Source organism: Dipodomys spectabilis, unplaced genomic scaffold (assembly GCF_019054845.1).
Source record: "Dipodomys spectabilis isolate Male_0828 unplaced genomic scaffold, ASM1905484v1 ptg000184l, whole genome shotgun sequence".
NCBI lineage: Eukaryota > Metazoa > Chordata > Mammalia > Rodentia > Heteromyidae > Dipodomys > Dipodomys spectabilis.
In genome coordinates, this window is record NW_024870861.1 from 968,270 (window position 1) to 992,865 (window position 24,596).

At 56.8% G+C, this 24,596-nt stretch overlaps 1 protein-coding gene across 1 annotated transcript in view; it reads right to left on the reverse strand.

Moving 5' to 3' along the window:
• Col18a1 (collagen type XVIII alpha 1 chain) overlaps window positions 1-24,596 on the reverse strand; it is a 62,688-nt gene that overhangs the window by 35,495 nt on the left and 2,597 nt on the right. Inside the window, exon 2 of the mRNA XM_042695309.1 lies at window positions 8,094-8,638. Coding sequence (XP_042551243.1) covers window positions 8,094-8,638 — 545 coding nt within the window. The remainder of the gene's footprint in view (window positions 1-8,093; window positions 8,639-24,596) is intronic.

The window sequence follows — 24,596 nt, forward strand, 5'->3', positions numbered from 1 at the left end:
TCCTGCCCTCCTCCGTTCTCAGCCTCTTTGGCCGGCACATCACCAGCTTCCCTCTGACAGCCTCTCTGCTGTTCACTCAAGGCTGAGTCCTGCCCTCCTCTGTTCTCAGGCACCAAGCCCAACAGGCCTCCAGCTTCCCAGTGACTGCCTCTCTCCTGCCCACTTGAGGCTGCGTCCTGCCCTCCAACAACCTCAGGCCCCCTGACCAGCAGGGTTCCATCTTCCCTGTTACAGATTCTCTCCTGCCCACTCAAGAATGAGTCCTGCCCAATTTCGTCTTCACTCCCCATGGCTGGCAGGCCTCCAGCTTCCGCCTAACAGCATCTCTCCTGTTCATTCAAGGCTAAGTCCTGCCCTCCTGTGTTCTCAGGCCCCGTGGCCAAGAGGCCTCTAGCTTCCCTGTGACTGATTCTCTCCTGCCCACTCAAGGCTGAGTCCTGCCCTCCTCCGTCCTCAGCCCCTGTAGACCGCACGGCTCCACCTTCCCTGTGACTGCCTCTCTCCTGCCCACTCAAGGCTGAGTCTTGCTCTCCTCCGTCCTCAGCAACTGTGGCCAGCATGGCTCCAGCTTCCCTGGAATTGCCTCTCTCCAGCCCACTTGAGGCTGAGTCCAGCCCTCCCATGTGCTCAGCTCCTGTGGCCGGCATGGCTGCAGCTTCCCTGTGACTGCCTCACTCCTGCCCACTCAAGGCTGAGCCCTGCCCTCCCTCGTCCTCAGCAACCGTGGCCGGCACGGCTCCAGTTTCCCTGGGACTACTTCTCTCCAGCCCACTTGAGGCTGAGTCCTGCCCTCCTCCGTCCTCACCCCTGTGGCCCACATGGCTCTAGCTTGCCCGTGACTGCCTCTCTCCTGCCCACTCAAGTCTGAGTCCAGCCCTTCTCTGTGCTCAGGCCCTGTGGCCCGCATGGCAGCAGCTTCCCTGTGACTGCCTCTCTCCTCCCCACTGAAGGCTGAGTCCTGCCCTCCTCAGTCCTCAGGCCCATGGCCAACAGGGCTCCAGCTTCCCTGTGACTGCCTCTCTCCTGCCCACTCAAGGCTGACCCGGTCCTCCTCAGTTCTCAGGCCCCGTGGCCAGCAGGGCTCCAGCTTCCCTATGACTGTCTCTCTTCTGCCCACTTGAGGCTGAGCCCTGCCCTCCAACATCCTCAGGCCCCATGGCCAGCAGGGCTCCAGCTTCCCTGTGACAGACTTTCTCCTGCCTACTCAAGACTGATTCCTGCCCTCTTTACTCCTCACTCCCCATGGCCGGCAGGCCTCCAGCTTATGCCTAACAGCATCTCTCCTGTTCATTCAAGGCTAAGTCCTGCCCTCCTCTGTCCTCAGCCCCCCATGGCTAGCAGGGCTCCAGCTTGCCTGTGACAGCCTCTCTCATGCCCACTTAAAGCTGAGTCCTGGCCTCCTCAGTTCTCAGACCCCGTGGCAGTCACGGCTCTAGCTTCGATATGACTGTCTCTTTCCTGCCCACTTGAGGCTGAGTCCTGCCCTCCTCCGCTCTCAGCCCCTGTGGCCGGCACAGCTCCAGCTTCCCTGTGACTGCCTCTCTCCTGCCCACTTGTGGCTGTGTCCTGCCGTCCTCCACTCTCAGCCACAGTGGCCAGGATGGCTCTAGCTTTCCCCTGGCAGCTTCTCTCCTGCTCATTCAAGGCTGAGCCCTGCCCTCCACCGTCATCAGGCCCGAGGCCAGCAGGGCTCCAACTTCCCTGTGACAGACGCTCTCCTGCCCACTCAAGGTTGAGTCCTGCCCAATTTCGTCTTCACCCCCCATGGCCGGCAGGCCTCCAGTTTCCCTGTGACTGCCTCTCTCCTGCCCACATGAGGCTGAGTCCTGCCCTCCTTTGTCCTCAGGCCCTGTGGACAGCAGAGCTCCAGCTTGCCTGTGACAGCCTCTCTCATGCCCACTTAAGGCTGAGTCCTGGCCTCCTCACTCGTCAGACCCCATGGCAGTCATGGCTCCAGCTTCCCTGTGACTGCCTCTCTCCTGCCCACTGGAGGCTGAGTCCTGCCCTCCTCCGCTCTCAGCCCCTTTGGCCGGCACATCTCCAGCTTCCCCCTGACAGCTGCTCTGCTGTTCACTCAAGGCTAAGTAAGTCCTGCCCTCCTCTGTTCTCAGGCCCCCGTGGCCAGCAGGGCTCCAGCTACCTGTGATTGCCTCTCTCCTGCCCACTTGAGGCTGAGTCCTGCCCTCCTCCGTTCTCAGCCCCCGTGGCCGGCACATCTCCAGCTTCCCTGTGACAGCCTCTCTCCTGCCCACTCAAGGCTGAATTCTGCCCTCCTGTCCTCAGCCCCTGTGGCCATCATGCCTCCAGCTTTCCCCTGACAGCCTCTCTCCAGCCCACTGGAGGCTGACCCCTGCCCTTCTCAGTCCTAAGGCCCCGTGGCCATCTAGGCTCCAGCTTCCCTGTGACTGCCTCTCTCCTGTGCACATGAGACTGAGTCCTGCCCTCCTCTGTCCTCAGCCCCCCTGCCCCCGTAGCCAGCAGGGCTCCTGCTTTCCTGTGACAGCCTCTCTCCTGCCCACTCAAGGCTGAGTCCTGCCCTCCTCTGTCCTCAGCCCCCGTAGCCAACAGGGCTCCTGCTTTCCTATGACAGCCTCTCTCCTGCCCACTCAAGGCTGAGTCCTGCTCTCTTTCTTCCTCAGCAACCATGGCCGGCATTGCTCCAGTTTCCCTGTAACAGCCTCTTTCTTGCCCACTTTAGGCTGCATCCTGCCCTCTTCCTTTCTCAGCCTTTGTGGCTGGCACAGCTCCAGCTTCCCTGTGACTGCCTCTCTCCAGCCCACTTGAGGCTGAATCCTGCCCTCCTCTGTCCTCAGCCCCTGTGTCCGGCATGCCTCCAGCTTCCCCCTTACAGTCTCTCTCCAGCCCACTGGAGGCTGACCCCTACCCTCCTGAGTCCTCAGGCCCCATGGCAATCATGGCTCCAGCTTCCCTGTGACTGCCTCTCTCCTGTCCACATGAGGCTTAGTCCTGCCCTCCTCTGTCCACAGGACCTGTGGCCGGCACGGCTCCAGCTTCCCCCTGACTGCCTCTCTCGAGGCTGAGTCCTACCCTCCTACATCCTCGGCCCCGGGGCCATCAAGGCTCCAGCTTCCCTGTGACTGCCTCTCTCCTGCGCACATGAGGCTGAGTCCTGCCCTCCTCTGTCCTCAGCCCCCCGTAGCCAACAGGGCTCATGCTTGCCTGTGACAGCCTCTCTCCTGCCCACTTGAGGCTGAGTCCTGCCCTCCTCCGTCCTCATCCCCCATGGCTGGCAGGCCTCCAGCTTCTCCGTGACTGCCTCTCTCCTGTCCACTCAAGGCTGCGTCCTGCCCTCTTTAGTCTTCATCCTCCATGGCCTGCAGGCCTCGAGCTTCCTCCTGACTGCCTCTCTCCAGCCCACTGGAGGCTGAGTCCTGCCCTCCTCCACTCTCACCCCTGTGGCTGGCACGGCTCTAGCTTCCCCGTGATTGCCCCTCTCCTGAACACTTGAGGCTGAATCCTGTCCTCCTCCTTCCTCAGCCCCTTTGACCAGCAAGGCTCCAGCTTCCCTGTGACAGCCTCTCTCCTGCCCACTCAAGGCTGAATTCTGCCCTCCTGTCCTCAGCCCCTGTGGCCATCATGCCTCCAGCTTTCCCCTGACAGCCTCTCTCCAGCCCACTGGAGGCTGACCCCTGCCCTTCTCAGTCCTAAGGCCCCGTGGCCATCTAGGCTCCAGCTTCCCTGTGACTGCCTCTCTCCTGTGCACATGAGACTGAGTCCTGCCCTCCTCTGTCCTCAGCCCCCCCGCCCCCGTAGCCAACAGGGCTCCTGCTTTCCTGTGACAGCCTCTCTCCTGCCCACTCAAGGCTGAGTCCTGGCTTCCTCTGTCCTCAGCCCCCGTAGCCAACAGGGCTCCTGCTTTCCTGTGACAGCCTCTCTCCTGCCCACTCAAGGCTGAGTCCTGGCTTCCTCTGTCCTCAGCGCCCGTGGCAGTCATGGCTCCAGCTTCCCTGTGACTGCCTCTCTCCTGCCCACTTGAGGCTGAGTCCTGCTCTCTTTCTTCCTCAGCAACCATGGCCGGCATTGCTCCAGTTTCCCTGTAACAGCCTCTTTCTTGCCCACTTTAGGCTGCATCCTGCCCTCTTCCTTTCTCAGCCTTTGTGGCTGGCACAGCTCCAGCTTCCCTGTGACTGCCTCTCTCCAGCCCACTTGAGGCTGAATCCTGCCCTCCTCTGTCCTCAGCCCCTGTGTCCGGCATGCCTCCAGCTTCCCCCTTACAGTCTCTCTCCAGCCCACTGGAGGCTGACCCCTACCCTCCTGAGTCCTCAGGCCCCATGGCAATCATGGCTCCAGCTTCCCTGTGACTACCTCTCTCCTGTCCACATGAGGCTTAGTCCTGCCCTCCTCTGTCCTCAGCCCCCCGTAGCCAACAGGGCTCATGCTTGCCTGTGACAGCCTCTCTCCTGCCCACTTGAGGCTGAGTCCTGCCCTCCTCCGTCCTCATCCCCCATGGCTGGCAGGCCTCCAGCTTCTCCGTGACTGCCTCTCTCCTGTCCACTCAAGGCTGCGTCCTGCCCTCCTCTGTCCTCAGGCCCTGAGGCCAGCAGGGCTCCAGCTTGCCTGTGACAGCCTCTGTCCTGCCCACTCAAGGCTTAGTCCTGCCCTCCTCTGTCCTCACCCCCCCATGGTCGTTAGGCCTCCAGCTTCCCCCTGACAGCTTCTTTCCTGTCCATTCAAGCTTGAGTCCTGCCCTCCTCTGTTCTCAGGCCCCATGGCCAGCAAGGCTCCAGCTTCCCTGTAACAGTCTCTCTCCTGCCTACTAAAGGCTGAGTCATGCCCTCCTCCATCCTCAGTACCCATGGCTGGCATGGCTCCAGTTTCCCTGTGACTGCCTCTCTCCTGCCCACTTGAAGCTGAGTCCTGCCCTCCTCTGTTCTCAGGCCCCGTGGCCAGCAGGGCTCCAGCTTCCCTGTAACTGCCCACTCAATACTGAGTCCTGCCCTCCTCCGTCCTCAGGCACCACCCCCCTTGGTCGTCACAGCTCCAGCTTCCCTGTGACTGCCTCTCTCCTGCCCACTCTAGGCTGAGTCCTTCCCTCCTCTGTCCTCAGCCGCCATGGCTGGCACAGCTCCAGCTTCCCTATGACCAGCTCTGACACTTATTTCTGAGCCGCAATGACCGCTTCCTGACTGGTGCCTGCCCCAGCGCCATTTCCCTTCAGTCTCAGCCCCCGCTGACATCACTGCACACAATACTCTTCAGCTCATCCATGTGTTTCAGCAAGAAAACGATACACTTGTGGTGACACTGTGCCTAGGATGCACCCAGAGAAGGCCATTTTAGCTCAGTATAAAATGTGCTCGTAGTGCTGGTAATGAAACAGGGGCATAGAGGCCAGGTGACCATCAAAGAGCACTGGACCCTCATGTCACATCCTGCCCTGGTCAGGAGGGGTAGGAGGCTGGGGTGGCTAGAGGAACAGGAGGCTGCTATAGGGATGGTGGGGGGGGGGGCTGGCATGGCAGGAGGGACAGGAGGCTGGGGTGGGTATGTTTGGTGGAAGGAACAAGGAGAGCCACATCTATCAGGAGCAATAGAGTGGAAAGATCCAAGTACAGAGCACATGGAAAGAGGAGAGTTCTGGAGAGTTCTGAGATCCGTGTTTTATGGCAGCACTGAGAGCCAAAGTGGACTGAAAAGCCTTCGGAGATACCCAAGGAACAATTCAGAAAAGACCAACGATACCCAAAGTTTTCTTTCTTTAGGGGCATGCATGGTGGCTCACAACTGTAACCCCATAATTAGGGATTACAGAGGCAGGAGCTGTAAATTCCAGGCCAGGCTGCATCTTAGGGGAAAGCTGGAAAAGAACCAAACAGCAGGGAACAAACACGTACTGGAGCCGTCAGAAAGGCATGCAGCCACGGAGGGCTCGGAGGAGCCCAGGGCCCCCTGGCACCAGCCTCACAAATCACAGCAGCTGGTGATTGCCTCCCAGGGCTTCCACTCCTGTGGAAACTCTCCAGGGACTCTTCATTGGTTTTCTTCCTCTGACACCAGGATGCCTCCCTACTTCCTTCCCTCTGGCTGGAATCTGACCCATGGAGACAACTCTTGAGATCTTTAGTTCACAGGGCCTGCTGGAGCCAGCCGAAAGGGAGCCTGTGCCACGGAGCCTGTCCCGGAGATGCCCCGCGGCCAGCCTGGCCAGGCCAGGGCCCTGACATGCCTCCGGGGCCCAGAAACGCCCCGTTCTTACCTTTCTACCTGGGAAAGAGTCTGCCAACCCAAAGCCATAGGGTTTTAACCTGATTTAACCACATAAACACTTGAAACTTCCCAATATAAAAGGTAAAAGGGCAAATGACAAACTGAGAAATAAAAATTTTGTGTCTGGGTGCTGTTCCTTAGTTCTTTGATACTCAAGGCTGATGCTCTACCCTTAAGCCACAGCTCCACTTCTGGTTTTTGTGTGGTAAACTGGAAATGAAGAGTCTTATAGACTTTCCAGCCTATGCTGGCTTTGAACTGCGATCCTCAGAGTAGCTAGGACTACAAGTGTGAGCCACTAGCATCTGGCTAAGCAAAGTAACATTTTCAGTATACAAAACCCAAGATCAGTTTCTTTCAAACACAGAGTTTGTATATACCAATAAAAAATGGCTGAGCCCATTTATGTAAGAACATAAATAGATCAATGCAAATAGCCAACAAACAGAAAAAGAAAGTTTATCTTCTGAAATGCTAATCAAAACACCTGGGTACCATCTACCTGTCTCCAGCTGGCTGCCTGCCCGACACAGCCCTGGCCAGCCCCGGGGCAGCTGCCTGGCCACAGGCAGCTGGGCCGCAGGCCCACGCTCTGTCTGCACCATCAGGCCAACCGGGCACTTGGTGGCCCAACGCCCAGCAACCCAGGCTCAGGTTTCCCACGACAGCAGGAGACACGCAGACCCCGGGGCTCCTCCATTAACTGGAGATGCCCGGTGGTTGCCCCCACCCCTCATCAGAGAGGACGTTGCTCTCAGACATTGCAGCCATCATGTTTGAGGATCAAAAGGAAAACAGAAAGGGGCTCAGTTTGGTGTCTCTTGAACCCAGAGAGCTATGTGTTCCCTCCAAAGGTGGAAGGTCAGAGCACAGACAGCAGGGCTGGGACAACTCCACACAGCAGGCCTTGTCTGGGTCACAATTGACAGTCTGTCCCCTGCAGACACGTCCTTGCCACCACACACAGGGACCCCTGTCTGGCCCCACACCCGGGCGCCCCAGCTCTAACAGCTGGTGTGCTGGAATTCACAGGCCCTGAGTCACCGCAGGCCAGGCACCCACGCGTTGTTCCCAGGAGGCTGGGGCTCCAGCGAGGGGCTCAGGGAAAAGGCCCCACAGCCTACAGCATAAGGGGGTCACCAGGAACTTCCCTGGGGCACAGGAGGCCACACAGCTGTCACCCATCACGGGCAAGGCTAGCCCAGGTTGCTCTGGACCAAGTCCCATGTCATTGTGCCCCTGTAGCCTGTGTTAAAGACAATCATCAGCCTGCTATGGCTGTCTGGAGCCTGGTCACTATGTGAGGGACTGGCCCCAGTTGGGCAGTTCCTGCCTAAGTGCCTTGTTTGGTTAGCTGGCTTTAAATTATTGATCATATCTTTGGTTTGGGTTTTTATGTTTTTCTATGTTTTTGAGACAGTCCATGCTGGCCTCAAAATTATGATCCTCCTGCCTCAGCCTCCTAGAGCTGGGTTACTGGTATGAACCACCACTCCTGGCTTGCTGGCTTGTATTCACGGGGTCCTGAGCCTTCATTTTGGAGCTCAGTAGCAGCCTGGATGGAACACAGCACACACTGGGGCACAAGCTGACCATGGCAGGCTGGAAACCCAGTAATAAGATGGCTGAAGGGTTTTCCCGGGGAACCAGGGTCCCCAGAAAAACCTCAGAAGCACAGGGTGACTTTCAGGGCTCCAAAGGGGCCAGAGTGCCAGTAGAAACACACCACCAAATGCCCTGCACCGGGGGCTCTGCTCCCCAGGCTGGAGCATGGCTGGGGGTGCCTGCCATCCTCTGTCCTGGGTGGACAGCCCTTCCCCCACCCCGCCCAGGCCAGCCCAGCACGCGGGACGGCACAGGGTTACCTGGAACTTGTCAGCGTCTGCTCCTCCAGCCTGACCCAGGAATAGGCCAGCTCCGTGCCCCAGCTCCAGGCCCGGTGACGACCTTGCAAATGGCACCCTCTGAAACTCATCGCAGTCCAAGTAGAGAGCCACGGTGCCACCGTCCACACTGAGCGCAAAGCGAGTCCACCGGCCGACAAGTGCAGGCAGGCGGAAGCTTGCAGCCACGTGGGTCTGCGCAGCGCCCGGCTCAGTGTAGAGCAGGGAGACGTTCTGGTACCCGCCCTGCACCTCTGACAGCTTCACGCCCAGCGACACCAGGGCCTGTGCTGCGTCCGTGATGGCGAGCAGCACGCCCGGGCCCGCCGTGGCCGGCCGGATGTGGAACAGCAGCGAGAAGTCTCGGAAGAAGAGTCTGGGGAAGTGGCTCTGCGCACCCTGTCCACTGTTGGCGCCCGGTCCAAAGTTGTAAGCGGGCCCCACGTCGGGGTCCTCGATGGGGGTGATCTGCGGGGGCAGGGGCTCCCTGAGGAGCTGCAGGAGCTCCACTTCCTCGACAGCGCTCTCTGCAAGGAGAAGGATGCCTATGAGTGGTCGTGGAGCCCCGGGCACGCCGGGAGTCGGGGAAGGGATAGCGAGTCAGCCAGCTGGGGCAGGACCCTCCTCCCTGCTCTGCCCAGCCCTCTGAGCTCCGCTAGCCAGTGATCACCAGCAGCGGCATTTGGGAGGCAAGCCGCTCCGCCGGCCTGCAGGCCGAGTGGGGGCAGCCAGGGCAGAGGGAAGAGCCTAAGCTGCACACGTCAGAGGCCTGCAGCTCCAGGCTGCGCAGCGTGGGTCAGAGACGCGGGACATGCCATGTCCCATCTAGCAGGTCTCCACTGTCATGCAGCCTCCAGCTGACACTGACACAGGAATCCCTCCCAGGTCTCCTCCAAGCCAGTCGAGGTACAGACCTGGATCTTTTACGGGGTGTGGAAGTGGCTGGTCCTGGTCTCTGTACAAGGCTTTGAGCGGTGAGGGGTCCCTAACCCCCCTACGGCCCCCCACAGGTTGCCATGGGTACTGCCCGGGGAGGAGGGGCTCCCAGCAGCAGCCCTGGCAGACTCCCTGGCTGCACAGGTGAGTCGGCTGGACTCCGAGTCACTGTGACTGCCTTGTTCACTCACGCCTCCTCTACTGACGCCCACCCCTGGCCCAGGCCCGCCTTCCCCGTCCTCCAGGGAATCAACCGTGCAACACGCACGAGAGTTACTTTGCTGCTGGCATCTGGGTGCTCACCCTCACTTCTTGTCCTTCCCAGTGAGGCCAGAGGCCACTGCAGGACGCAGGACCTCCTCCCTGCAATGCTCTCAGGAACGGGGCTGTGACAGAAGCCCCACCACATCTGGAGAGCATGGTCAGTGCTGGATGCAGGATGGGCAAAGAACACTCCAGGAGGGCTGCTCCGCCCCTAACACACACGCCCCTGTGCCATGGCCTGGTCCAGGCCTGCTCCAGGCCTTTCTCAGGCCTCCTCTTCCCCATGCCCAAAGTCTGAGTCTGGACTTCTCACAACAGGTCTGACAGGGCTGGGAAGGTGGCTCAGTGGTAGAGTACTTGACTTGCCTGCTCGAGGCCCTGGGTTTGATTCCTCAGCACCACATAAGCAAAAAAAAAAAAAAAAAAAGCCAGAAGTGGTGCTGTGACTCAAGTGGTAGAGCTCTAGCCCTGAGCTGAAGAGCTGAGGGACAGCGCCCAGGCCCAGAGTTCAGGCCCCACGACCGGACCCAAAACAAAAAACAAAAAACCAGATCTGACAGTCCCATGGGAGTTGACCCTGGGCTGTGGCAGGCCTGTGTCAAGAACTCTTCTGGAAGGGAGCAGGCCTGCATCAAGAACTCTCCCTTGCAAGGGGCAGCAACCTGCAGGTGTCCTGAGAGACTGCAAAAGCTGGAGGGGCCAGCATGTGAATGCATGTGTGCACACACCAGGAGGGGCCAGCATGTGAATGCATGTGTGCACACACCAGGAGTGATCAGCATGTGAATGCATGTGTGCACACACCAGGAGTGATCAGTGTGTGAATGCATGTGTGCACACACCAGGAGTGATCAGCGTGTGAATGCATGTGTGCACACACCAGGAGGGGCCAGCGTGTGAATGCATGTGTGCACACACCAGGAGGGGCCAGCGTGTGAATGCATGTGTGCACACGCCAGGAGTGATCAGCTTGTGAATGCATGTGTGCACACACCAGGAGTGATCAGCGTGTGAATGCATGTGTGCACACACCAGGAGGGGCCAGCGTGTGAATGCATGTGTGCACACACCAGGAGGGGCCAGCGTGTGAATGCATGTGTGCACGCACCAGGAGTGATCAGCGTGTGAATGCATGTGTGCACACACCAGGAGTGATCAGCGTGTGAATGCATGTGTGCACACACCAGGAGTGATCAGCGTGTGAATGCATGTGTGCACACACCAGGAGTGATCAGCGTGTGTGCCGTGTGTGCCATGCACTGCATCAAAGGGCAGGTCTGCACTGTGGATCCAGGCAGATAGGCTCTCAGGACAGAGGAGAGGGAAGAAATGCTGAGCCCTGACTTTACAAGTCAGGCCATGTCAAAGAACACTAGTCAGAAGGGACATTGCCATACACGGTGTCCTCCAGGGCCACAGCAGCACAGCCATGTGGCAGAATGGGCGCCGGGCCTGGTGGCGGGGCTCTCTGCAGCCCCCTCATGCTGCTTGCTGTGGGTCCTGTGTGCAGCTGGCCGCGACGTGGGCCAGGCCTTGGTGGGCCCAGGGCCCTCTTAACTCAGGATGCAGCAGCTGCTGCTGCCCGGGCTGGAAGACACCAGTGTTACACAGCGGCCCCAGATCCTCAGGGGTGCGGCTCCCATTTCTTTTCCAGGAACTTCCCTTTGCCTCTGAAGCTAGGGCCCTAAGATCCCTGCTCTGTCCGCTGGTTGAGGTACTGAGAAGAGCAGGTCACGGCCTCCCGTGCTTGGGTGCAGGCCCCACGCTCTTGGATGGGAGGCCAAATGCTCTCTCAGGGGTGAAAGCCTGCACCAGGCCTCAGAGCGCCAGGGAGGCCTTTCTGGGAGGAGGAGGACAGCCTTTCTGCCCACGGAGCCCCTCCGGCTGTTCCCAGACCCAGGATCCCATCACCCTCCCTCCCCGGAGGCTCTGGAAGCCCCTTTAACTGCAGCCAGCATTGCCCCATGGTGGAGAGAGGCCCGGTCAGCAGGCCCTCCCCTGTGGGGCACAGCCCTGTGGGGGGGGGCACCCTGAGGCAGCCAGGGACGTAGTCTATTCCCTTCCGGAAGCACGGCCTTCACTACTAGCCTCATCCTCACCCAGCCAGAGCCCAAGCGTGGCACTGAGGGCAGGCGTGTGCCCCAGCCTTGGCCAGGGCTCCCCCAGAAAATACTCGATTATGGCAAATGTCACAAAAAGGCCCTACCTCAGGGACCCTGGGAAGAGAAGGCACAAACACCCAGCAATAGGAGGACACACCTGCTGCCACCAGACACCTCCAGGGATAAGACCTGCAGCCCAGCCAGACTCCTGACCCCCACTGGGGAAAAGGCCCCCAAGTGGGGTGGGGAGGTCTCCTAATGGGCCACACCTGAGCTCTCAGCACCCCACACAGCGGCTCCCAGGACCATGGCTCAGAGACACAGCCCCCAGCCCACCCAGCTGTAACCACACGCAGCAGGGCTGCTGAGGGCTTGCCCTTGCCTGTCTCCCCTCCTGCAGGGAGGTCTCTGCACTGTTAGGCCTAGCTCCTGAGCCATCGTCCTGCTTGCGGCCTCCAGGGGCATGCCCAAAGTGCCCCAGAAACTTCTAATTCAGCATAGGAGAAGAAGGCGGGGCTGAGACACTGGACTGCACCAAACAACTTCTCTGCGACCTTCTAGAGAAACCCATAGGGAACCACGGCAGTCCCACAGCATTTCCCGCTCCTGGGGTCTGCTCAGAACTCTGTGTGCACATGGGCAGGGCAGCCCCCAGTGCTGGACTCACCCTGAGCCCAGCGTCACCACACACAGGAGTCCAGGAGCAAGAGCACAGCAGACTTCCTAGCACAATACCGCCTGCCTGGCAGCGGGCTGAGATGTAGGACGCACTGGGGCCCGAGTTCCGACTCAGCCTGAGGAGGGCTCCGTGGTCTTAACCCCACCCCCCTCCCGTCTGTCTGGTTCCGTCCAGGCATAGCGCAGGACGTCGGGGTGGGAGGCTCAGTGACACCTCCAGGGGAGCCCCACAGCCTCCGTTCTAAGACACACACATGTTCAGGATCCTCACAGAAGCGTGAGGCAGAAACCACAACATTCACCACTCACTAAAACCCACAAGATGATAGGGTGGGGTAGGCTACGTGTGTCAGCAGTCAGAAGGCACCGGAGCTGTCCTGTCGGGTACGAGGCAAGCAGCGGCCACGTTAGGCAGGGGGCAAAGAGCAAACAGCAAAAACAGCCTTGACAGGCCAAGGGGAAACATCAGGCAAACAGTTCCACAGCAAGCATTGCGACAGGACGCCAGCGGGGCAGAGGTCAGGGTGACAGTGCGGGGGGACGCAGGGACAGCGTGCCAGGGCCCGCAGGTGTGCCCCTGGCCACCAGGTCCCAGACTCTGCAGGGGGGAGGGGGGAGTGTTGGCAATGACAAAGCCTGGGGTCCCCGCTCAGTCCCCCTTCCCCTAAGCAGTGTTCATGGTAAACTCCGCAGTCCTGATTTGTCCCTCAGAAGTAATGACAGAGCACAGGCCTGGGCAGCAGCACCGTCACCTCCCATGCCAGAAGGAAAACACTTGCAGAACAAACATCTCTAGGGTCACAGCACACCCTGACACAAAGACTAAAACCTCCTGAGCAGGAGACACCTGTCCTGACGGAGGCCTGGCACTGCCCCTTCACTGCATGACACCCACCCCCATCCACCTTGCCCGGGACCGTCCTGCTGGGGGTCAGTGATGCCCAATGAGGTCTGAGGGTGGCGGTCCCCCAGGAGACAGGCAGTACCTTCCTGTGGGCAGAACGCAGCCCGGGCTGCAGACCCAGGCCAGGCCCCCACAGGGCACCGGCCATGGCAGGCACGGGCACGCACGGCACCGTGCAGCAGGGGATGGCAGGATGTGACAGAGTCACCCGAGATGAAGACGAAGCAGAAAGGGAAGCGGGCAGGCAGGGGAGGGTGGAGAAGCACAACTTCGGGGCCAGCAGGCCTCCTCCTGGGGACACCTGGGAGGTGTCAGGGACACACAGGGGAGCACACACACACACACACACACACAAGGACACCCTAAAGAACGAAAAGCACACTGCGGTCAGATGAGAGGAGGCACTGCAAGGCGGCGGTGCAAGCAGCTGGTCACACAAAAGGACCGCACCGCACCGCCATCTTAGTGGATTCCTGGCCTGAATCTTTGGAGGCCAGAAGGCCGTGGCCAACATCTTCAAAGGGTGGAAAGGAAAATGATCATCCATTCAACCAAGAACCAAAAACGCTGAGAGTGGAAAACTCACCCCCAAAGCAGACCTGACAAAGTGGCAAAGACAGTTTTTGCCAAAATAGAGAAGCACATCCTGGAACTCATGCCAAGGAACCTCAAACAGCCAAAACAATCTGAAAAAGAACAAAGCTGGAGGGGTCACAATTCTCAGCTTCCAAACATCCTAGAAAACTGCCATCATCAACGCAGTGTGGCACTGGATACAGACAGATATACAGAACTAGGCACAACGGCACATGCCTGCAATCCCAGAGCTTGGGAGGCTAAGACAAGAGCGTCTGAAGTTTGAGGCCGTCTGGTCTATATAGCAAGGTCCTGTCCTGCTGGGGCTCTACCTCCAGTCCAGGCAGCCACTTTTTTGTTGTTGTTGGTGATAGTGGTCATAGGGCTTGAACTCGGGGCCTGGGTGCTGTCCTTCAGCTCTTCAGCGAGCTGAAGTGGCGAGCACTCTACCACTTGAGCCACAGTGCTACTTTCAGTTTTCTGTTGGTTTATTGGAGATAAGAGTCTCACAGACTTTCCTGCCCCGGCTAGCTTTGAACCATGATCCTCAGATCTCAGCCTCCTCAGTAGCTAGGATTGCAGGCGTGAGCCACCGGCAGCTCCAAATGGTGCCACAACCTGTGTTGGACGTGTGGCCCAGCAGGAAGGCAAGCTTGTTTCCAGCCAGGAGACAGTTTGCTGTGGGTCCTGCACATGCACTGCAGGCTCTAGGTAATGAGGAATTAGCAAGGGTTCCTTCAGGGCTGGCTAAACGCCCCAAGCCTGAGGAGTCCCTGGATATTCTCTCTGGCTCCGGCAACGTCACAGATCACACAAGCACCATTCTGGCAGGAGGCCACCCTGGGCCTTTCACCTGCCTTCCTGGAATGTTCTACTTCAAGGGTCATGTCGGATCTCCTCATGTACTAGGAAGTTACCATTTTTATGTCAGCTGCAGAGATAGCCCCAAAGATGGGGACCAGTGAACGCAGGACTTCTGGGACAGGGGCTTCTCGGGTGACAGCCAACAAAGTCAGCACACACCGATGGTGCTGAGATAACTGGGTATCCCAGTGCTGAAGAAAGAGGTAGGCTCTGACATGCCACCACATACTGCCAGAGACCTAAAGACAGCACCACATACTGCCAGAGACCTAAAGACAGCACCACATACTGCCAGAGACCTAAAGACAGCACCACATACTGCCAGAGACCTAAAGACTTAACACCACATACTATCAGAGACCTAAAGACAGCACCACATACTACCAGAGACCTAAAGACAGCACCACATACTGCCAGAGACCTAAAGACTTAACACCACATACTACCAGAGACCTAAAGACTTAACACCACATACTGCCAGAGACCTAAAGATAGCACCACATACTGCCAGAGACCTAAAGACAGCACCACATACTGCCAGAGACCTAAAGACAGCACCACATACTGCCAGAGACCTAAAGACTTAACACCACATACTACCAGAGACCTAAAGACAGCACCACATACTACCAGAGACCTAAAGACTTAACACCACATACTACCAGAGACCTAAAGACTTAACACCACATACTACCAGAGACCTAAAGACTTAACACCACATACTGCCAGAGACCTAAAGACTTAGCACCACATACTACCAGAGACCTAAAGACAGCACCACATACTACCAGAGACCTAAAGACTTAACACCACATACTACCAGAGACCTAAAGACAGCACCACATACTGCCAGAGACCTAAAGACAGCACCACATACTGCCAGAGACCTAAAGACAGCACCACATACTGCCAGAGACCTAAAGACTTAACACCACATACTACCAGAGACCTAAAGACAGCACCACATACTACCAGAGACCTAAAGACAGCACCACATACTACCAGAGACCTAAAGACTTAACACCACATACTACCAGAGACCTAAAGACTTAACACCACATACTACCAGAGACCTAAAGACTTAACACCACATACTGCCAGAGACCTAAAGACTTAGTACCATACATAACAACTTAACTCCAATGGTCAGAGACCTGAATGTGAGCGGAAGGAAACAGAAGTCAGGTCTGTTGGATTGAAATCCCTCTACACAACTACTCAAAACTAATAAAAAAAATTTTAAGACAAGCAAGGTTGGCTATGACACCACAGGCGGTAGAGAAACAGTAGGAAAACTGGCTTCATGGAGTTTTAAAACATCATTGCATCAAGACAACAGAGTAAAAGGCAGCCCCAGAATGGGGGAAAATGTCTGTGAACCGTGGTGCTGAGAGGGGATTAATGTCTGGAATTTAAGAGAATTCTTTAGGTTCAATCAAAAAGCAAATGACCTAATTAAAAATGGGCAAAGGACTTGAGTTGACGTCTCTCCAGTGAGCAAATGGAAGTGTGCGCAGGGTCACTCAGAGCTAGGGGACCAAAGTGCACACTCCTAGGAGGCCAGCCCACACCACGGGGATTGCTGTTCTGTCTGGACAGACAAAACGAAGGACTCACAGACAAAAGAGCAAACTAGAAGGAAATGAAAAGGCAGAAAAGAAGTGTTTTATATTGATATCCACACAGCTACGCACACAGAGACACACACAGTGACAGGCACACACAGTGACAGGCACACACACAGCGACAGGCACACACACAGTGACAGGCACACACAGTGACAGACACACACAGTGACAGGCACACACAGTGACAGACACACACAGTGACAGGCACACACAGTGACAGGCACACACACAGTGACAGGCACACACACAGTGACAGGCACACACACAGTGACAGACACACACACAGTGACAGGCACACACAGTGACAGACACACACAGTGACAGGCACACACACAGTGACAGGCACACACAGGCTCACAGACACACACACAGTGACAGGCACACACACAGTGACAGGCACACACACAGTGACAGGCACACACACAGGCTCACAGACACACACAGACAGGCACACACACAGTGACAGGCACACACACAGGCTCACAGACACACACAGACAGGCACACACACAGTGACAGGCACACACAGGCTCACAGACACACACACAGTGACAGGCACACACAGTGACAGGCACACACAGGCTCACAGACACACACAGACAGGCACACACACAGTGACAGGCACACACAGGCTCACAGACACACACACAGTGACAGGCACACACACAGGCTCACAGACACACACAGACAGGCACACACACAGTGACAGGCACACACAGTGACAGGCACACACACAGTGACAGGCACACACAGTGACAGACACACACAGTGACAGACACACACACAGTGACAGGCACACACACACAGTGACAGGCACACACACAGTGACAGGCACACACACAGTGACAGGCACACACACAGTGACAGGCACACACAGTGACAGGCACACACAGTGACAGACACACACACAGTGACAGGCACACACACACAGTGACAGGCACACACACAGTGACAGGCACACACAGTGACAGGCACACACAGTGACAGGCACACACACAGTGACAGGCACACACACAGTGACAGGCACACACAGTGACAGACACACACACAGGCTCACAGACACACACACAGTGACAGGCACACACACAGTGACAGGCACACACACAGTGACAGGCACACACACAGGCTCACAGACACACACACAGTGACAGGCACACACACACAGTGACAGACACACACACAGTGACAGGCACACACACAGTGACAGACACACACACAGGCTCACAGACACACACACAGTGACAGGCACACACACAGTGACAGGCACACACACACAGGCTCACAGACACACACACAGTGACAGGCACACACACAGTGACAGGCACACACACAGTGACAGGCACACACACAGTGACAGGCACACACAGTGACAGGCACACACAGTGACAGACACACACACAGTGACAGGCACACACACACAGTGACAGGCACACACACAGTGACAGGCACACACAGTGACAGGCACACACAGTGACAGGCACACACACAGTGACAGGCACACACACAGTGACAGGCACACACACAGTGACAGGCACACACACAGTGACAGGCACACACACAGGCTCACAGACACACACACAGTGACAGGCACACACACACAGTGACAGACACACACACAGTGACAGGCACACACACAGGCTCACAGACACACACACAGTGACAGGCACACACACAGTGACAGGCACACACACAGTGACAGGCACACACACAGTGACAGGCACACACACAGGCTCACAGACACACACACAGTGACAGGCACACACACACAGTGACAGACACACACACAGTGACAGGCACACACACAGTGACAGACACACACACAGTGACAGACACACACACAGGCTCACAGACACACACACAGTGACAGGCACACACACAGTGACAGGCACACACACAGTGACAGGCACACACACAGTGACAGGCACACACAGTGACAGGCACACACAGTGACAGGCACACACACAGTGACAGGCACACACACAGTGACAGACACACACACAGTGACAGGCACACACACAGTGACAGGCACACACACAGTGACAGGCACACACAGTGACAGACACACACACAGTGACAGGCACACACACAGTGACAGGCACACACAGTGACAGACACACACACAGTGACAGACACACACACAGTGACAGACACACACACAGTGACAGACACACACACAGTGACAGACACACACACAGTGACAGGCACACACACAGTGACAGGCACACACAGTGACAGGCACACACACAGTGACAGGCACACACACAGTGACAGGCACACACAGTGACAGGCACACACACAGTGACAGGCACACACACAGTGACAGGCACACACACAGTGACAGGCACACACACAGTGACAGGCACACACAGTGACAGACACACACACAGTGACAGACACACACAGTGACAGGCACACACACAGCGACAGACACACACACAGTGACAGGCACACACACAGTGACAGGCACACACAGTGACAGGCACACACAGTGACAGACACACACACAGGCTCACAGACACACACACAGTGACAGGCACACACACACAGTGACAGACACACACACAGTGACAGGCACACACACAGTGACAGGCACACACACAGTGACAGGCACACACAGTGACAGGCACACACAGTGACAGACACACACACAGGCTCACAGACACACACACAGTGACAGGCACACACACAGTGACAGGCACACACACAGTGACAGGCACACACACAGTGACAGGCACACACAGTGACAGGCACACACAGTGACAGACACACACACAGTGACAGGCACACACACACAGTGACAGGCACACACACAGTGACAGGCACACACACAGTGACAGACACACACAGTGACAGGCACACACAGTGACAGGCACACACAGTGACAGGCACACACAGTGACAGACACACACAGTGACAGACACACACACAGTGACAGGCACACACACACAGTGACAGACACACACACAGTGACAGGCACACACACAGTGACAGGCACACACACAGTGACAGGCACACACAGTGACAGGCACACACAGTGACAGACACACACACAGGCTCACAGACACACACACAGTGACAGGCACACACACAGTGACAGGCACACACACAGTGACAGGCACACACACAGTGACAGGCACACACAGTGACAGGCACACACAGTGACAGACACACACACAGTGACAGGCACACACACACAGTGACAGGCACACACACAGTGACAGGCACACACACAGTGACAGGCACACACAGTGACAGGCACACACAGTGACAGACACACACACAGGCTCACAGACACACACACAGTGACAGGCACACACACAGTGACAGGCACACACACAGTGACAGGCACACACACAGTGACAGGCACACACAGTGACAGGCACACACAGTGACAGACACACACACAGTGACAGGCACACACACACAGTGACAGGCACACACACAGTGACAGGCACACACAGTGACAGGCACACACAGTGACAGGCACACACACAGTGACAGGCACACACACAGTGACAGGCACACACACAGTGACAGGCACACACACAGTGACAGGCACACACACAGGCTCACAGACACACACACAGTGACAGGCACACACACACAGTGACAGACACACACACAGTGACAGGCACACACACAGGCTCACAGACACACACACAGTGACAGGCACACACACAGTGACAGGCACACACACAGTGACAGGCACACACACAGTGACAGGCACACACACAGGCTCACAGACACACACACAGTGACAGGCACACACACACAGTGACAGACACACACACAGTGACAGGCACACACACAGTGACAGACACACACACAGTGACAGACACACACACAGGCTCACAGACACACACACAGTGACAGGCACACACACAGTGACAGGCACACACACAGTGACAGGCACACACACAGTGACAGGCACACACAGTGACAGGCACACACAGTGACAGGCACACACACAGTGACAGGCACACACACAGTGACAGACACACACACAGTGACAGGCACACACACAGTGACAGGCACACACACAGTGACAGGCACACACAGTGACAGACACACACACAGTGACAGGCACACACACAGTGACAGGCACACACAGTGACAGACACACACACAGTGACAGACACACACACAGTGACAGACACACACACAGTGACAGACACACACACAGTGACAGACACACACACAGTGACAGGCACACACACAGTGACAGGCACACACAGTGACAGGCACACACACAGTGACAGGCACACACACAGTGACAGGCACACACAGTGACAGACACACACACAGTGACAGGCACACACACAGCGACAGACACACACACAGTGACAGGCACACACACAGTGACAGGCACACACAGTGACAGGCACACACACAGTGACAGGCACACACACAGTGACAGGCACACACACAGTGACAGGCACACACACAGTGACAGGCACACACACAGTGACAGGCACACACAGTGACAGGCACACACACAGTGACAGGCACACACACAGTGACAGGCACACACACAGTGACAGGCACACACACAGTGACAGGCACACACAGTGACAGGCACACACAGTGACAGGCACACACACAGTGACAGGCACACACACAGTGACAGACACACACACAGTGACAGGCACACACACAGTGACAGGCACACACACAGTGACAGGCACACACAGTGACAGACACACACACAGTGACAGGCACACACACAGTGACAGGCACACACAGTGACAGACACACACACAGTGACAGACACACACACAGTGACAGACACACACACAGTGACAGACACACACACAGTGACAGACACACACACAGTGACAGGCACACACACAGTGACAGGCACACACAGTGACAGGCACACACACAGTGACAGGCACACACACAGTGACAGGCACACACAGTGACAGACACACACACAGTGACAGGCACACACACAGCGACAGACACACACACAGTGACAGGCACACACACAGTGACAGGCACACACAGTGACAGGCACACACACAGTGACAGGCACACACACAGTGACAGGCACACACACAGTGACAGGCACACACACAGTGACAGGCACACACACAGTGACAGGCACACACAGTGACAGGCACACACACAGTGACAGGCACACACACAGTGACAGGCACACACACAGTGACAGGCACACACACAGTGACAGGCACACACAGTGACAGACACACACACAGTGACAGACACACACACAGTGACAGACACACACAGTGACAGGCACACACACAGCGACAGACACACACACAGTGACAGGCACACACACAGTGACAGGCACACACAGTGACAGGCACACACAGTGACAGACACACACACAGGCTCACAGACACACACACAGTGACAGGCACACACACAGTGACAGGCACACACACAGTGACAGGCACACACACAGTGACAGGCACACACACAGTGACAGACACACACAGTGACAGGCACACACAGTGACAGACACACACACAGGCTCACAGACACACACACAGTGACAGGCACACACACAGTGACAGGCACACACACAGTGACAGGCACACACACAGTGACAGGCACACACACAGGCTCACAGACACACACACAGTGACAGGCACACACACACAGTGACAGACACACACACAGTGACAGGCACACACACAGTGACAGGCACACACACAGTGACAGGCACACACAGTGACAGGCACACACAGTGACAGACACACACACAGGCTCACAGACACACACACAGTGACAGGCACACACACAGTGACAGGCACACACACAGTGACAGGCACACACACAGTGACAGGCACACACAGTGACAGGCACACACAGTGACAGACACACACACAGTGACAGGCACACACACACAGTGACAGGCACACACACAGTGACAGGCACACACACAGTGACAGGCACACACACAGTGACAGACACACACAGTGACAGGCACACACAGTGACAGACACACACACAGGCTCACAGACACACACACAGTGACAGGCACACACACAGTGACAGGCACACACACAGTGACAGGCACACACACAGTGACAGGCACACACACAGGCTCACAGACACACACACAGTGACAGGCACACACACACAGTGACAGACACACACACAGTGACAGGCACACACACAGTGACAGGCACACACACAGTGACAGGCACACACAGTGACAGGCACACACAGTGACAGACACACACACAGGCTCACAGACACACACACAGTGACAGGCACACACACAGTGACAGGCACACACACAGTGACAGGCACACACACAGTGACAGGCACACACAGTGACAGGCACACACAGTGACAGACACACACACAGTGACAGGCACACACACACAGTGACAGGCACACACACAGTGACAGGCACACACACAGTGACAGACACACACAGTGACAGGCACACACAGTGACAGGCACACACAGTGACAGGCACACACAGTGACAGACACACACAGTGACAGGCACACACAGTGACAGACACACACACAGGCTCACAGACACACACACAGTGACAGGCACACACACAGTGACAGGCACACACACAGTGACAGGCACACACACAGTGACAGGCACACACACAGGCTCACAGACACACACACAGTGACAGGCACACACACACAGTGACAGACACACACACAGTGACAGGCACACACACAGTGACAGACACACACAGTGACAGGCACACACACAGGCTCACAGACACACACACAGTGACAGGCACACACACAGTGACAGGCACACACAGGCTCACAGACACACACACAGTGACAGGCACACACACAGTGACAGACACACACAGGCTCACAGACACACACACAGTGACAGGCACACACACAGTGACAGGCACACACACAGTGACAGGCACACACACAGTGACAGACACACACACAGTGACAGACACACACACAGGCTCACAGACACACACACAGTGACAGGCACACACACAGACAGGCACACACAGTGACAGGCGCACACACAGGCTCACACACAGTGACAGACACACACAGTGACAGGCACACACACAGGCTCACAGACACACACACAGTGACAGACACACACACAGACAGGCACACACACAGACAGGCACACACAGTGACAGGCGCACACACAGGCTCACACACAGTGACAGACACACACAGTGACAGGCACACACACAGGCTCACAGACACACACAGACAGGCACACACACAGTGACAGGCACACACACAGGCACACACACAGTGACAGGCACACACACAGGCACACACACAGTGACAGGCACACACACAGTGACAGGCACACACACAGTGACAGGCACACACAGTGACAGGCACACACACAGTGACAGGCACACACAGTGACAGGCACACACACAGTGACAGGCACACACACAGTGACAGGCACACACAGTGACAGGCACACACAGTGACAGGCACACACACAGTGACAGGCACACACAGTGACAGGCACACACACAGTGACAGGCACACACACAGTGACAGACACACACACAGTGACAGACACACACACAGTGACAGACACACACAGTGACAGACACACACACAGTGACAGACACACACACAGTGACAGGCACACACAGTGACAGACACACACACAGTGACAGGCACACACACAGGCTCACAGACACACACAGTGACAGGCACACACAGTGACAGACACACACAGTGACAGACACACACAGTGACAGGCACACACACAGGCTCACAGACACACACAGACAGGCACACATGTTCACCGCAGCCACGCCGTGGATTGAACCCAGGGGATCCTGGGAAGCTGGGGAGGAGTTGCAGACGCAGTTACAGATGATGGGAATCTTGTCTCTTTGACACAGATGAGCCTGGTGGATGTTAAGAAACCAGGCTCAGGACCTCGCCTATCTGTGTGATCTGAACAAGCTGAACTTGGAGAGCAGAGCGTGGAGCTGCAGAGGACCAACCCCACAGAGCACAGGGAGCGGCGGTCAGCACCTCACAACCCGCCCTGGGACTGACCTCACACGTTCACACGGAGTGCACTGGACTGTGGTCGCATACGCAATGCATTTGTACATAAAATCACACTTGCCACGGCTCCCAGACCACCACACAGGACCCCTGAGCCCCAGGGAGGCCGTGGGGGTGGATGCCCCGGGCAGTGGGCAGCGCGGGAGGGCTGGTACACCTCAGAGGGACTGGCGGCATGTGGAAGCTCTGTCAGCACCATACAACAAATATTTGCAGATTGCCAGGAGGGAGAGATAAGCGTTCAGGTACTTTTCCATGGAGGCGGTCTTGCCCGCTTCCTGAATCAAAGTTAAACAGAAACCTCAGGTTAACTGAAGCGTTGTCAAGGACAGTAACATTCCATAAGTCCTACTCCGATGAAAGCAGCAAGATGCAAACCTGCAGTGAGCGCTGCTGCGCTCTGCCAGGGCGGGGGATGAGGGATGAGGCTGGGCACAGGGCAGGGGCCTTGGGAGGGGTCCCGGGGGTCCCGGGCACAGGGCAAGGTGGTACCTATGGGATGTC